The 16216-nt window shown below is 34.6% G+C and overlaps 1 protein-coding gene across 6 annotated transcripts in view; it reads left to right on the forward strand.

Moving 5' to 3' along the window:
- The window catches only part of ECT2 (epithelial cell transforming 2), a 114734-nt gene that overhangs the window by 84682 nt on the left and 13836 nt on the right, over positions 1-16216 (forward strand). For all 6 annotated transcript variants that reach the window (XR_015240127.1, XM_086674727.1, XM_086674726.1 and 3 more), the window contains 5 exons: positions 452-533; positions 5558-5636; positions 5800-5919; positions 9284-9422; positions 10728-10880. Coding sequence is in view for 5 of the 6 variants with exons in the window: in XM_086674727.1 (XP_086530853.1) it covers positions 452-533; positions 5558-5636; positions 5800-5919; positions 9284-9422; positions 10728-10880 (573 nt within the window). In the remaining variant the exon portion in view is untranslated. The remainder of the gene's footprint in view (positions 1-451; positions 534-5557; positions 5637-5799; positions 5920-9283; positions 9423-10727; positions 10881-16216) is intronic.

The raw sequence follows: 16216 nt of genomic DNA on the forward strand, positions 1-16216 counted from the left end.
AGAAGAGTCCAAGTATAAGCATCTCATGAACCTCTAAGATAAAACCTGTGCTCTCAAGGTTACTGAATATTCTCTGTGATAGAGCTATGGGCTCCAACATGAAATATACCATATATGATAACTTCTCAGCTAATTGAGGATCATGCGTTTTCATTCAAGCACTATGGAGAGAGCTTGAGGAACCTAGGTGTGAGCAGTGTAAGAAAATCTGTAATATTCTAAACATTTAGTCAATACAATACAATTCTAAACATTTAGTTAGTGGAAACCTTAACAAACGTATAAGAGAGCTCTTAAGGGAACATTGTGTAAGACTTTTTTAAAAGTAAAGGTTAGATATTAGCTTTAAAAATGAACCTGCCTATATCAAAATGGACAGCATTCTAAAGTCTTTGATAAAAAACCACTGTATTTTTCTAATCACAGAAAAAAAACCATTTTATCGTAACAGATCTTAAGAAGCATACAGCCGAAGAAAATCCTGACAAAAGCACTCTAGAAAAAGCTATCGGATCACTAAAGGAAGTAATGACGTAAGTGCATTATTTCAATTTCTTATTGTTGCCTAGATTAAAATGGAATTATAGAGCAATTAGAGTCATAAATGGAGAGAAGAATATCAAAGCAAATTTTTATGTAGTGATATCTAAATTATTTTTCTAATAGTGTAGTTACACATTAAAACGATGAGAGAGAAGTATTTTAAGAATACAGTCATTAATCAAAAACATTTAACAATGTTTTAGAAAGTAACAATGATTTAGAAATTTGGTAATGTTATAAATGCACTTCTAGACATTTTCTTCATATACCTCCAGTCATAGCTTGTTCTTGTCTTCATTTAAACTATCCAAATGTAACTCAGGAAGATGACTATGGTGAAATAAAAAGTAAACATTTAAAATACTTCTTTCACTTTTACTTTTGACTTTTTATTTCTTATTTTGAATTTAATAGAATATAAATTGATGGTGTTTCTTGGAGATGTATTAAAAGTGTAAAACTCCATGGAATTAATTGACTTGGGTACTTGATTGTTAAACTTAGGGTAATTACTCTAGGTCTAACTTGGAGACCTAGCTCTAATCAGAAATGATCTTTCTTGATTATTATAATCAGAAATGAATACTGTTGCTATTAATTGTTCTATGTCATGGAGGGCAAGGGCACTTCAACTCTTTGGACTTTACGTTATCAACATGTTTAATAGATTTAGTTAAATGACTTCTGAGAGTCCCTGAGGTGCTTCTATATGTAACAGAGTCTCTTAAAAATACTTGCTAAGGAGCTGTTACAGACTTTGCTAGTTCTAGAGAGAGGGCCCAGCAGTAGAATAATGCTCAAATTGGCGAATACTAGGTCTGTTGCTGCCAAAAGGGTTGTGCAATTTTTAAAATTATGTTTATATTTTACATGTTGATCAGCCAGTCTTCATGCTTCATGCTTTTGTTATTTTGATGTCAGGATAATAGTTTTTCCCCCACACTTCATGGTTTAACATACTCTGCACATAATTTACCTTGATCCTTTCAACAAATTTTATGAAGTAGGCAGTCAACACCTATTTTCACAAAAGAGAAAGCTGAAGGGGTTGGTATCTTATAGTATTTGTTATTTATGTATAATATGTTTTGTAAACAAAGATTGTAAAGTAACCTAAATAGGGAATAGTCTTTTGACCTGTTGTGTCCCTTAGAAGAGTTTCAGTTGGCTTCTATAGGGATAATGAGCATACTGATAAGACAGGTGATTAAAGATTTACTTCTTTTTCAATATTACTCAAGTTTCTGAAACTTTAAGAATCATGTCTAATATATCCTTATCCTAATTTTTTTTTTAATGTTTGTTTATTTTTGAGAGAGACAGAGACAGAAAGCGAGTGGGTTAGGAGCAGAGAGAGAGGGAGACACAGAATCCGAAGCAGGCTCCAGGCTCTGAGCTGTCAGCACAGAGCCTGGGGCTCCAACTCACCAGCTGTGAGATGACCTGAGCTGAAGTCGGACACTCAACCGACTGAGCCACCCAGGCGCCCCTAATATATCCTTATCCTAAATGCCATGCTCTTAATAGGTTTTCAATAAATGTTGAATTATAGGAGCTGTTATTTTAAGGATGAATTGTGATGCTGACTTACAAACCTAATAGAGTTTGACCACATCTCCATCTCATTTCTTGAGATTTTTGAATATTTAGCCTAGGGATTAAATGCGTATTGTGGTTGACTGAAACAACCATAATTTTTCAGGTAAAGGAAATAAAGAGATAGTGCCATTTAACTAGCCTTTGCCATTTAGGCAAACCAAAAAACCCTAAAATTAGATTCTTACAATATTAGTTACATATACTTAGCTTATATAGATTAATTTGTTATAGACATATGCTCTAGTAGCTTCGGTATGTGTATGTTTTGTTTTTAGAAACTATGTATGTTTCAAATGTAGTTTGATTAATTTTGGTATATATACACTCCCACAGAACCATCACTACCATCAGGATAAGGAACATTTCTGTCACCTCCAAAAGTGTACTTATGCCTTTTGGTAATAATCCCTTTTCCTGCCTCTCCCAGTACTTCCTATCCCAGGGCAACAACTATTCTTTTTATTTGTATAATTTTCATTTCCTAGGATTTTATCTAAATAGAATCAGACAGTATGTTGTGTTTTGTGAGTCTTTTTTCACTCAGCTGATTATTTTGAGATTCATCTTTACTGTTGCTTTTATCAGTAGTGCATCCCCTATTCTTGTTTGCTATTGTATGGTTGTACCACAACTGATTGATCCATTCATGTGTCGGACATTTTGATTGTTTTCCCAGCTCTGGCTCTTACCATTAAAGCTGCTATGAACATTTGTGAAATAGTCTTTGTATGGATATATGTTTTCCGTTCTCTTGGATAAATACCTAGTAGTAGGAATGGCTAGGTTGTATAGTAGGTAATATGTGTAACTTTTAAAAAAATTGTCAAACTGTTTCCAAAGTAGTTGTAATGTTTCACATTCCTACCAACAGTAAATGGTGAGTTTCAGTGTTTCCATGTCCTTACCAACTCTTGGATGATTAGTTATTTTAATTTGTGAAACTTTAATAGTTGTGTAGTGAAATCTAATTGTAGTTTTGACTTGTGTTTTCCCTAATGATAAATGATGAGCATTTTCTTATGTGCTTATTTGCCATCCATATCATCTTCTTTGATGATATGCATGTCCAAATCCTTTGTCTGTTTTTTTTTGTTTTTGTTTTTGTTTTTTTTTAATTTGGATTGTTGTCTTATTGAGCTGTGAGAGTTCTTTGTTCTGGTTAAAAGTTTTTTGTCAGATATGTGATATGCAAATATTTTCTTGGAGTCTGTGGCTTGTTTTTTCTCAACAATTTCTTTCAAAAAACAGGAGTTCTAGATTTTTATGAAGTCCAACTTATCAATTATTTTTTGGTACTTTTATCTAAAAAAATTTGATCTAACCCAAGGTCACAAAGATTTTTTTCTGTTTTCCTCAAGAAATTTTTTTTTTTGGTTATTAGGTAAAAATTATCTAGGTCTATGATCCATTTTGGGTTAATTTTTGTATAAGGGGCAAGGTATGGATCAATGTTTATTTCTGTATATGGAACTCTCTTCTAGTACTATTTGTTGAAAAGACCATCCTTTCTCCACTGAATTTCTTTTGCATCTTTACTGAAAATCAGCTGACCATAAATGTGAGGGCTTATTTCTGTCCTACTCTTAATTCTATTTCATTGATCCTAAATGACTATGATTATTCTAGTACTACACAGTCCTGATTACTGTGCTTTGTGTATTAAGTTTTAAAATGGGGAAATGTGAGTCTGTCAACTTTATTCTTCCTTTTCAAGATTGTTTTGACCATTCTGGGTCCCTTGAATTTGCACTTAAACTTGTATTCCTGGGATAAAAATCTTACTTTATTATGGTGCATAATCTTTTTTAAATGTTGCTGGAGTTGGTTTGTTAGTATTTTGTTAAGGATTTTGGTGTCTGTATTCGTAAGGGATATTGGTCTACAATTTTCTAGTGATGTCTCCTGCTTTGGTATCAGGCTAATATTGGTTTTAACAAATACATTGGAAAATGTATTCTTCTGTTTTTTTGGAAGAACTTGGGAAGAACTTGTATTAAGTCTTTAGGTGTTTGGTAGAATTCATCAATGAAGTTACTTGGGCTTTAGAATCACTACTTGAATTTATTGTTATAGACCTAATCAGACTTTTTATTTCTTCTTGAGTCAGTTTCTATAGTTTGTTTCTTTGTAGGAATTTGTCCATTACATCTAAGCTATCTACTTTGTTGACATGCAATTGTACATTGTATTCTCATAATCCTTTTTATTTCTATAAGGTTTGTAATGATGTTCCATCTTATAGTCGTAATTTTAGTAATTTGAGTCTTCTTTGTTTTCTTGGCCAGCCTAGCTAAAGGATTATCAATATTGTCAGTCTTTTCAAAGAACCAGCTCATTCTGTTGATTTTTGTTATTTTTTTAATTCTCTATTTCAGTAATTTCTACTGTATGATTTCTTTCTTTCTCTTTTTTAGATTTACTTATTTTCCCTAGAGTCTTAAATCAGTAACCTAAACATGTTATTGATTTGAGATCTTTTTTTATTACATGCACTTATAGCTATAAATTTGCAGGTACTGCATTAGTTGTATCTCATCAGTTTTTTTTTTTTTTTTTTTTTCCCCAAAGAATTTATAATTTCCCTATGATTTCTTCTTGACCCATTGGTTATTTAGGGGTATGCTGTTTATTAATTCCCACATATTTGTGAATTTCCAAAGTTTTCTTTTGTTATTTCTAGTTTTACTCCTTGTTGTGGGAGAAGATTCTTTGTATTGTTTCAATCCTCTCAGAATTTTTGAGGCCTATTTTATGGCCTACCCTGGAAAATGGTTCATACACACTTGAGAAGAATGTGTATTTTGCTGTTGTTGGGTAGAGTATTTATTTCTGCCATTTTACTTTCGGCCTATTTATGTCTTTGAATCTAAAGAATGTCTCTTATAGACAGCATATAGTTAGTTGGGCTTGCCCTATTTGTCTCTTGTCTCATAGGAATTGACTTCCTAGTATCTTAACAACACTTGATTCTTTATATTTTGATGGTTTTTAGTTGTTTCAGGAAGAAGGTGTATCCTTTCCTTCTTGATTTCATCTTATGTGGAAGTAGTAGTCTTAGTTTTTGTTTTACTGAAATGATTAACATATGACTTGGGAATGAGCTACATAAAACCTTAACTAATAGAACTTCTGTTAACTTGAAGTTGTACAGGTTTAATGTATTTTAGGAAATACATAGTATAGTAAAAAAGGAATATAGAAAGAAGTTAGTAAAACATAATTTTCTGAAGGATTCTTTAGAATTTTTTTAATATGGTGGGATACTTTTAGGAGGTGTTTTAACCGATTCAGTTGTCAAAATTAAGATAGACTTGCATGGAAGATCTTTTTTTGTGACAGATATCTTTGAATGCAGTTTTCATATTTTAATTTTTTTAAAAGTTGAAGTTCTAAACTAAATTTATTAATTTTTCAGCCATATTAATGAGGATAAGAGAAAAACAGAAGCTCAAAAGCAAATATTTGATGTTGTTTATGAAGTAGATGGATGCCCAGTAAGTATTCATTTTTGATGATTGTTAGTTTATTTTCTTTTTTGTTACTGAGAGTTTATAGTTTTCATATAAACAGAATATCGGTACCATTTTCTTTTAAATTATAACTTTAAAAAGATTACTACCAAGTGATGTCTTTTAGTAATATTTTCAATCTATACAGGCGAATCTTTTGTCTTCTCACCGAAGCTTAGTCCAACGAGTTGAAACAATTTCTCTAGGTGAACACCCCTGTGACAGAGGAGAGCAAGTAACTCTCTTTCTCTTCAATGACTGCCTGGAGGTAAATTTGTACTTAATATAGTATAACACTGCTGATCTGTGTGACTTGCCTGAATGTTTAAAGCCAAGCTTTGATTGAAGTATAATGTAGAAGTTAAAGTTAATGAAACACATTTTTTTTTTTTTAAATTGAGCCCAATTGTTGGTTCAGTAGTATTAATAGAATACTTTTAGGAGAAGGCCTAATACTAAGAAGTATGATGAATTTTCATGACTTAAAAATCCAAGTCAAAATGAAAATTTAATTTATTTCCATGCTAATGAATGTTTAGATCAAGAATTTAGGAACTTACTGGCTCTATTAAGTATGTTTATTCAAGATCTACAAAATAATTTGAAATTGAAGTAGATTTTTCAATCAAAGAAGGAGCCAATATTTTGTTGAAGAGTAGAATAACTTGATTATTGAATATTAAGAATCATGATCCCCTGATGATCCCTTAAGACAACAGATTTTAGGGTAAATGAGTGGTTAGCATATCAGATGGGCTACACTGATTATAATTCTAAAATTCTCATCTGTTAAAGCTTTTATTTAAAGTCTGTACCTCTTCCTTTTATCCTTTTCTACTATACTTCTCTTGAAGTGCTGCCCTCTTATATACATTATTATTTAGTATAAAATACAGGGAATCTTAGAGAGCCAACCATGTACAGTTATAGGCCTAATAAAATCTCATCAAAAATTGACTTGTGTGAAATGCAGTGTTTTGTTGTAGTGAGGTTAATGAAAAACTATTTTTATTTGATCAGTAATGTCACAAAATACAAAAGACAGTGAAAATACTATACATAATTGACCATACTCTAACTGAAAAAGTCATGAGGCAGATAATTCTGAACTACTTGTTTCCTCCATAAGGAGAACTTCAGCCTGCTTTGTTTTGGAGAACAGGGGTAGGGGAAGTCAATTTCCAATGGGGTTTTACTTTACATAGTTGCTCAGTACTTCTATTTGTTTGCTTTTGCTTCTCTTCCTATTAAAGTGCCCAGGTCAGCTGGCACCTTTCATCAAATAGGTTAGGTTGCTAATCCATTCTGGGTTTTATCCCCTGAATCCTGAGAGAGTTGTGGCTTTAAATTTTTGATCGTACATCTTCTTCAGATTCCATGAAGTTTTTATAACTGGCTCATTGACTTACGTGCCACTTTAATTCCTGTCATTGCTTACTCCCCATAGCTTTTGAGTACATTATGTGATACCCTGGTTCCTCATTTCCTTTACCTTCTTAAATCCACTGACTTTTGTTCTAGTTTCTCTTAAGCCTCCCTAACTCAGAATCACATTAACTGAAACAGCTTTATGTCTATTATTAAATTTGGACTTCAAGACTTATAATCCTAAACTTTTATTCTTTAGCTTATTAAAAAAAAAAAATCTTAGCAAATCTGGAGTGAAGAAAATGATAAAACTTAGAAACATTTAAAATGGATAAAATCTATACTTATTTCTCTTAAATAGGACAGAGGATATTTTACTGAATCTAAATTGAGGATTTATATATTTTCCTTTTTATATTTTATCTCTGTTTGAGTTTTTACCTTGATGTGCTAACATTTGTGTCATCGATATTGGCACTTGTCATTGTTTTTCCTTTTTAAAAATGAACTTTAAAATTATTTGCTTAGTTGGGAATGCAAACTGGTGCAGCCACACTGGAAAACAGTATGGAGGTTCCTCAAAAAAGTAAAAATAGAACTATCCTACGACCCAGCAATTGTACTACTAGGCATTTATCCACGGGATACAGGTGTGCTGTTTCGAAGGGACACATGCACCCCTATGTTTATAGCAGCACTATCAACAATAGCCAAAGTATGGAAAGAGCCCAAATGTCCATCGATGGATGAATGGATAAAGAAGATGTGGTATATATATACAATAGAGTATTACTTGGCAATCCAAAAGAATGAAATCTTGCCATTTGCAACTACGTGGATGGAACTGGAGGGTATTATGCTAAATGAAGTTAGAGAAAGACAAAAATCGTATGACTTCACTCATGAGGACTTTAAGAGACAAAACAGATGAACATAAGGGAAGGGAAACAAAAATAATATAAAAACAGGGAGGGGGACAAAACAGAAGAGACTCATAAATATGGAGAACAAACTGAGGGTTACTGGAGGAGTTGTGGGAGGGGCGATGGGCTAAATGGGTAAGGGGCATTATTAAGGAATCTACTCCTGAAATCATTGTTTCATTATATGCTAACTAATTTAGTTGTAAATTAAAAAAAAAAAAATTAAAAATTATTTGCTTAGCTTAGCCAAATTGATTTAAAACTATATTCAAATTTATAGTAGAAATTATTTCATCTTTATTGCCTATTTTTACTATATTAATGTAAATTACAATTTAGTATTTGATATGTAACATATATTTGAGTTGCATTTCTGCTTCAATGTGAATATGATATTGACTGCCTTTTGATCTTTTCCAATAGCCAATCCAGGGTAGTGCATTTTTAGCCATATTGAATTCATGGTGGTGACCAATCTCAATTCATCAAGTAACTTAACCTAAATCATTTTGTGTTAATGTCTTTCAGTTGATGATTATAACCTCAAAAGAGACTTTCTTTTAAAAAGGCAAAATAATACATTAGGCTTTCATGGAAATGAAAATAATAAATTTAAAGACCTTATAAAATTCACAGAATTCAGTACATCATGAATTACAAGGCCCTTTCTGATTTTGCTCCTGTCTTCTCTAGTTACTTTACCTATCTCCTCCTTGTGTAGGAGTTCCCAGCTTAGGTAAAGTTATATCTTAACACTGTACCTTGAGTTTATACTTTGTATCATTTGTTTAGTGTATTATTTAGTTAGTTACTTCTTTACCCTGCCTCTTTCTCAATGATACCTATCATGAGCGCCAGAGCCATCTCTATATTATTTACTCTTTTGTCCTCAGTGCCTTGTACAGGATTTGAGATAATTGTGAATTCTCCTCTTCAACTAAAATCAATTACCTTTTGAACCCACGACTGAGATCCCAGAGCAGCTATTGCCTTTCCTGAACTCAGGGCCTTCTATTGAAGATTCCTGTATCCTATAATGTTATTCCTTCTCAAAATGCTTCTAAGTTCTTTCACACCTCGCGGACCTTTTGCTTAGATCCTGTCCCTTGGTCTGTTTTCCTGACTTTTTAAGCTCTTCTTATATATGCATGAACATTTCTGCTATACAATTACATGTATGAATTTGATACATGGTAACTCTGCTTCTTATTGCATAGTAATTCTGGGATGATTAATAGTCAAGTGAATTGCATGTAGATTTATGTCATTAGTGTCATTTTTAAGTATTTAGTCTTTAATAGTTTTCACTCATATTATTATTATTATTTTTTCTGTAATCAGATAGCAAGAAAACGGCATAAGGTTATTGGCACTTTTAGGAGTCCTCATGGCCATACCCGACCCCCAGCTTCTCTTAAGCATATTCATCTCATGCCTCTTTCTCAAATTAAGAAAGTGCTGGACATAAGAGAAACAGAAGGTATGCTCATTGGATAAATGTTGGTTAACTGAAAATAGTTCATAATCATTGTAGGTTTGATTCACTCCCTTAGGTTTTTTTTTTTTTCTTTCTTTCTTAAAACTGGTAAATTATCTTTAAATACAGTTGGTTAGTATTGGTAAAGTAATTTTTCTTATACTTCTATCCAAAGTCTTCTCTAGAACCTACTTGATGTTTTATTTTTCTCAAATGAAAATGCTTTCTCATCCTGTGGGGTGTCTTCATCCCTTAAGGGACAAAGAGCTTTTAAATGGTTTCATGTCAAGATAGTGTCCTAACCTAGCTTTTTCCCACATCAAAACTTATTTCGTTCCTTTAGAATCCAAAAGAAATCACAGTCTATTACCTGTGCTCTGCATCCTATTGCTTTCTTGTTGGCAATGGCTGCATTGCTAGAAATATGTTTAGAATATGACCAGGAGAGATGTGCGTGAATAAATGTACCCAAAGTAACTATGGTAGACTCAACATGGGTCAAATGTGTGTTAAGGAGAGCTTTTACTCAACTGTGGTAGTGTTAGGGAGGGTTCTCTGAAGGCCTGAAATTATCAAAAACAGTATCATCTGTTTGTTTAATTGGCATTTAGTAATGTGTGTGCATGGCCATATTTTAGATGTTAGGACCTATTTTTTTTTTTACAAGTAAGCTGTTTCCATTACTGATCTCATCCTCTAATGATGGAAGGATTTGAGTTTATGAGAAACAATCACAGAAAACATGAATAACAACTTATTTTGTGTCTTTATTTGGTTGTCAGATTCTGGATGTATTAAGTGTTACAATAGTGCATTTATTTAAATCCTCTCCATGTTTTTGGATTTGAATTATGGATTATTATTTAAAATAGGTTCTGTTTTAGTATTTTGGTCCAAAACCATTTTGTAAAAGTTTTAATATTTGGACATTTGATTTCTTTGAACTTGATTTAAGTTATCAAATTAGTCTTATAATGCCATTTTAATTTAAAACTTAAATTCTGGAATTCTAAGAAATGATCTAATTCAAAAAAACTTTCTCAGAAAATATTAAATTTCATAGAAAATACTGCTTAATGTCAATAAATCATCATTGTTGGTCTCTCACATGGTACTTACTGTTATAATTCTTGCCAGTGTTTCAGTGTAATATCATGTTCCTTGTGTACTTAAAAATATAGAGGATGGAAAGGGTGGGGAAGAGATCATTTCATTGGAGTTTTGTTGCTCTGAGGGAACTAAACTTGCATAAATCTTTCATTTTGCAAGGAGTAACACTTAATGTCTATGATTATTCTGGAACCCTAGATTGCCATAATGCTTTTGCCTTGCTTGTGAGGCCACCAACAGAGCGGGCAAATGTGCTGCTCAGTTTCCAGATGACATCAGAGGAACTTCCAAAAGAGAACTGGCTAAAGATGCTATGTCGACATGTAGCCAATACCATTTGTAAAGCAGATGCTGTAAGTTCTTAAAACCACTATTATAATGAAAGTTTTAACTTCATTACAATGCATTCAGACTAACCCTACATTTCTAATGACTTGGTAATTATGAAATTATGAATGTAGGAAAGTTCTAACTTTATGTGTGTTGAGGAAAACCGGCTTAATATGTTGTTTTGGAAAGATTTTTATTTTTTTATTTATTTATTTTTTTTCAACGTTTATTTATTTTTGGGACAGAGAGAGACAGAGCATGAACAGGGGAGGGGCAGAGAGAGGGAGACATAGAATCAGAAACAGGCTCCAGGCTCTGAGCCATCAGCCCAGAGCCTGATGCGGGGCTCGAACTCACGAACCGCGAGATCGTGACCTGGCTGAAGTCGGACGCTTAACCGACTGCGCCACCCAGGCGCCCCTTGGAAAGATTTTTAAAAGTATAGGCACATGAGGGGCACCTGGGTGACTCATTTGGTTAAGCATTTGATTTTGGCTCAGGTCACGATCTTGTGGTTCGTGAGCTCGAGCCCTGCATTAGGCTCTGTGCTGACAGCTCAGAGCCTGGAGCCTGCTTCAGATTCTGTGTCCCCCTCTGTCTCTGCCCACCCCCCCCCCCACTCGTGCTCTCTCTCTCTCTCTCTCCCTCTCTCCCTCTCTCCCTATCTCTCTCAAAAATAAATAAATATTAAAAAAAATTTTTTTAAGTATAGACACATGAGACCATTTTGAATGCCTAGTTTACTGAAAGGCTAATAGCTCCTGTGCCTCTGATTTAGTGGGGCTTTGGGGACTTGTTCTGATGTACCCTGTGATTTTCATTAGTGTTCTTTGACCTGGCTATTTGTAAAATAGAGGGTATTTTGTTCCATTGTTCTTTTACCTTTGTTGAAAGCAGTAGGTAAGTTGTAACAAGTTGTTTTTCTGTTAGGCAAGTTGCCAATCCAGTTTTCTCAGTCCATCCTCTGAAAATCAAATACTCTTATGAATATATAATTATCTTATACAGATTAAATGCAGCTACATGAGAAAATCAAATTATTGAAGTTAAATGACTCACAGAAATCAGGTAGTCTATAGTATATCTTGGATGAAATCTAGGTCCCTTTACAAATAACTTGATTTCTTCATTATATATGGGAGAGACATGTGATAGGTATAGACCTTTTCATCTTTGGACAAATGACATAGATAGAGAAGAATGTAATGATAACCAATCCTTTACTAGTACTATAACAGATTGCCTTGGACATTTCCTGTTGGAAATAAATGTTTATTTTATCATAGCTAAGTCTGACATTGAAGGCTGTTGAGGTATAATTATAGTGATTTATAGAATAGGTAGTGTTTGATTAAAACCTCTTGCCTAGGTGTTGAACAATTAACAGACATTTTGAATTATTATTTTTTTAAGCAGAAGATTTCAGTTTCTCTTTTTCAACAAGTGACATGACAGGGAAAACCAAGGAATAAAACCCTGAAATTGACAAATTTATCCTAATTATTATAGAATGCTTCAATCCAGCATGATTTTTTTTTTTTTTAATTTCTATGTGCTAACAATATGTTGTTATAAAGGATTGTTCCACAAAAAGTTTCACGGAAGGAAATACAGCTAGTGCCTACAACAATGCTGACTAGAAAAATAATGGAGACGGCTTTTGTTATAAAGCTTACAAAAGTGCTCATTGTTAAGAGGGATTTTTTTTTTCATAGTTCTAGGTATCCATATAAAAAAATGGATCCTTGCAGTATAGTGACTGCTTATTGTAGAAATTAATCCTACATTTATCACAATGTCAGACTAGATTGCTTATGAAGTCCTTTCCAAATGTATAACCATAATACTTAAATGTAAATAGTTAACGGAAAAATTTCCTTAAAATACAATCTATTGAATTACTAGCCACAAGATGGCTAATAATTCTAGAACTGATGTATAAAACAGCTAATGAAAAAAATTTCATATAAGCTAGCCACAAGATGGCAGCAAACGTTTAGCAATGTCCTGATTAAACAGTAATGGTGAGAGTGGGCATACCTGTCTTGTTCCTGAACATAGAGGAAAAGCTCTCCAATTTTCTCTGTTGAGGATGGTATTAGTTGTGGGTCTTTCATATATGGCCTTTATAATATGGAGGTATGTTGCATCTATCCCTGCTTTGTTAAGGGTTTTTATCAAGAATGGATGCTGTATTTTGTCAAATGCTTTTTCTGCATCTATTGAAAGGATAATATGGTTCTTATCCTTTCTTTTATTGATGTGGTATATCACGTTGATTGATTTGAGAATACTGAACCAGTCCTGAAGCTCAAGAATAAATTCCACTTAATTGTGGTGAATAACCCTTTTAACATACTGTTGAATTTGATTTGCTAGTATCTTGTTGAGAATTTTTGTATCCATGTTCACAGGGATATTGGCCTGTAATTCTCCTTTTTGGTTTTGGAATCAAGGTAATGCTGGCCTTGTATAAAGAGTTCGGAAGTTTTCCTTCCATTTCTATTTTTTGGAATAGTTTGAGAAGCCTAGGTATTAACTCTTCTTTAAATGTCTGGGTAGAATTCCCCTGGGAAGCCATCTGGCCCTGGACTTTGGTTTGTTGGGAGATTTTTGATTACTGACTCAATTTCTTTGATGGTTATGGGTCTGTTCAAATTTTCTATCTCTTCCTCTTTCAGTTTTAGTAGTTTTGTGGGTTTCTAGGAATTTGTCCATTTCTTCCAGATTGCCCAGTTTGTTGGCATATAATTTTCCACAGTATTCTCTTATAATTGTATTCCTGTGGTGTTAGTTGTGATCACTCCTCTTTCATTCATGATTTTATTTAGTTTGGTCCTTTCTCTTTTCTTTTTGTTAAGTCTGGCTAGGAGTTTATCAGTTTTATTAATTCTTTCAAAGAATCAGCCCTTAGTTTCATTGATCTCTACTAGGTTGTTTCTATATCATTTATTTCTGCTCTAATCTTTATTATTTCCTTTCTCTGTTGGCTTTAGGCCTTCTTTGCTGTTGCTTTTCTAGCTCCGTTAGGTGTAAGGTTAGGTTGTGTATTTGAGACTTTTCTTGTTTCTTGAGGTAGGCCTGTATTGTATATACTTCCCTCATAGGACTGCCTTTGCTGCATCCCAAAGGTTTTGGACTGTCGTGTTTTCATTTTTATTTGCTTCCATGTACTTTTTTATTTCTTCTTTAATTTCCTGGTTAACCCATTCATTCTTTAGTAGGATGTGCTTTAACCCCTGTAATTGAGGGCTTTCCAAATTTTTCTTGTGGTTGACTTCAAGTTTCATAGCACTGTGATCTGAAAATATGCATAGTATGATCTCAGTCTTTTTGTACTTGTTGAGGGCTGATTTGTGACCCTGTATGTGATCTATTCTAGAGAATGTCCCATGTGTACTCAAAAAGAATATGTATTCCATTGCTTTAGGATGAACTAGCCTCAATGTATCTGTTAAGTCCATTTTGTCCAGTGTGTCATTCCAAGCCAGTGTTTCCTTGTTGATTTTCTGCTTAGATGTTCTGTCCATTGTTGTAACTGGGGTTTTAAAGTCCCATACTATTATTGTATTATTTCCAAAGAATTTCTTTGTTATTAATTGATTTATATATTTAGGTGCTTCCAAGTGGGGGCATAAATATTTACAATCGTTAGGTCTTCTTGATGGATAGACCCCCTAATTATGATGTAATGCCTTTCCTCATCTCTTGTTACAGTCTTTGGTTTAAATTTTAGTTTGATATAAGTATGACTACTCTGGCTTTCTTTTGACCTCCATTACTATGATACATGGTTCTCCATCCCTTCACTTTGAATCTGCATGTGTCTTTGGGTCTAAAATGAGTCTCTTGTAGGCAGCATATAGATTTTTTTTTTAATCCATTCTGATACCATATGTCTTTTAATTGGAGCATTTAGTCCATTAACATTAGGAGTGGGGGGCGCCTGGGTGGCGCAGTCGGTTAAGCGTCCGACTTCAGCCAGGTCACGATCTCGCGGTCCGTGAGTTTGAGCCCCGCATCAGGCTCTGGGCTGATGGCTCGGAGCCTGGAGCCTGTTTCCGATTCTGTGTCTCCCTCTCTCTCTGCTCCTCCCCCGTTCATGCTCTGTCTCTCTCTGTCCCAAAAATAAATAAACGTTGAAAAAAAAAATTTAAAAAAAAAACATTAGGAGTGATTATTGACAGATGTGAATTTAGTGCCTTTGTGTTACCATAAAATTGGTGTTTTTTGTGATGTTCTCTGTTCCTTTCTAGTCTTTGTTGCTTTTAGTTCTTTTTTCCCCAAAGAATCCCCTTTGATATTTCCTGCAGGGCTGGTTTAGTGGTCACAAACTCCTTTATTTTTTTTTGGGGGGGGGGCTCTTTATCTCTTTATTCTGAATAATAGCCTTGCTGTCTGAAGTATTCTTGGCTGCATATTTTTCCCATTTAGGACATTGAATATATCTTGCCACTCCCTCTGGCCTGCCCAGTTTCTGTGACAGATATGCTGCAAACCTGATCTGTCTTCCCTTGTAGGTTAAGGATGTTTTTTCCATGTATAAACTAAAAAAAAACTAAATTAAAAAAAAATTGCCTTTTCCATATCCCAAGGGCCAGTGTGGGGGGGGAAGGCGCAGAAAATAAACAAGAAAAAAAACAAAGGAGGCTATATCCTTTTTCCCCTAGAGCTGAAGCTTTGTAGCACTCTATGATCTGCGGACTTGGTGTGTGGGAGGGGTTTGTGCCAGTCTTCTGGGGGTGGGGCCTGCTGTGCTGACTCTCAGGTGGCTTGCCCTAGTGGTGTAAGCGGCCCTGGCCTCCACTTGGTGGCACTGATTTGCTCACTGAAGTCTGTCAGTCCTGATAGGCAGCCTGATAGGCTCATCCCCAGAGCAGGGAGCTCAAGCCTGCCACTCTTCATGAAGCCCTCACAGAACAATCTCCTGTCTCGTGTCCCGGTTTCCACCAGATCCCCGCCTTCACCCTGCCTGCCTTTGAGCTGTCCACCTGCCAGGCAGCACAGCATGTCTGTATTTTATCTCAGGTACATAGGTAGGTTTCAGAGCTCCAAATTTTGGAGACCCATGCTGATCCTTTGGGGGAGGGTTTCACTTCGCTGTGGCTAGGTCCAGCTTGTTCCAGAAATCAGTTGCACCACTGCGCAGCAGTTTGGAGTTTATGATAAAGCATAGCTGAAAGCTGGTACCAAGGCTTGCTGCCCCCAGTTAGCATTCTTGTTCCAGTGTTAGTGAACAGGTCAGCTCAGTGGCACCTCCTGGGTCTTTTGTTCCCAGAGAGGCCATGCCACCTTTCCCAAATGCACTCCAGGCAGGGGAACTGCTTCTCCCTGTGCTACTCGGAATCCTCAGAGCA

This window comes from Puma concolor, chromosome C2 (assembly GCF_028749965.1).
Source record: "Puma concolor isolate L17-30 chromosome C2, mPumCon1.1.hap2, whole genome shotgun sequence".
Classification (NCBI taxonomy): domain Eukaryota; kingdom Metazoa; phylum Chordata; class Mammalia; order Carnivora; family Felidae; genus Puma; species Puma concolor.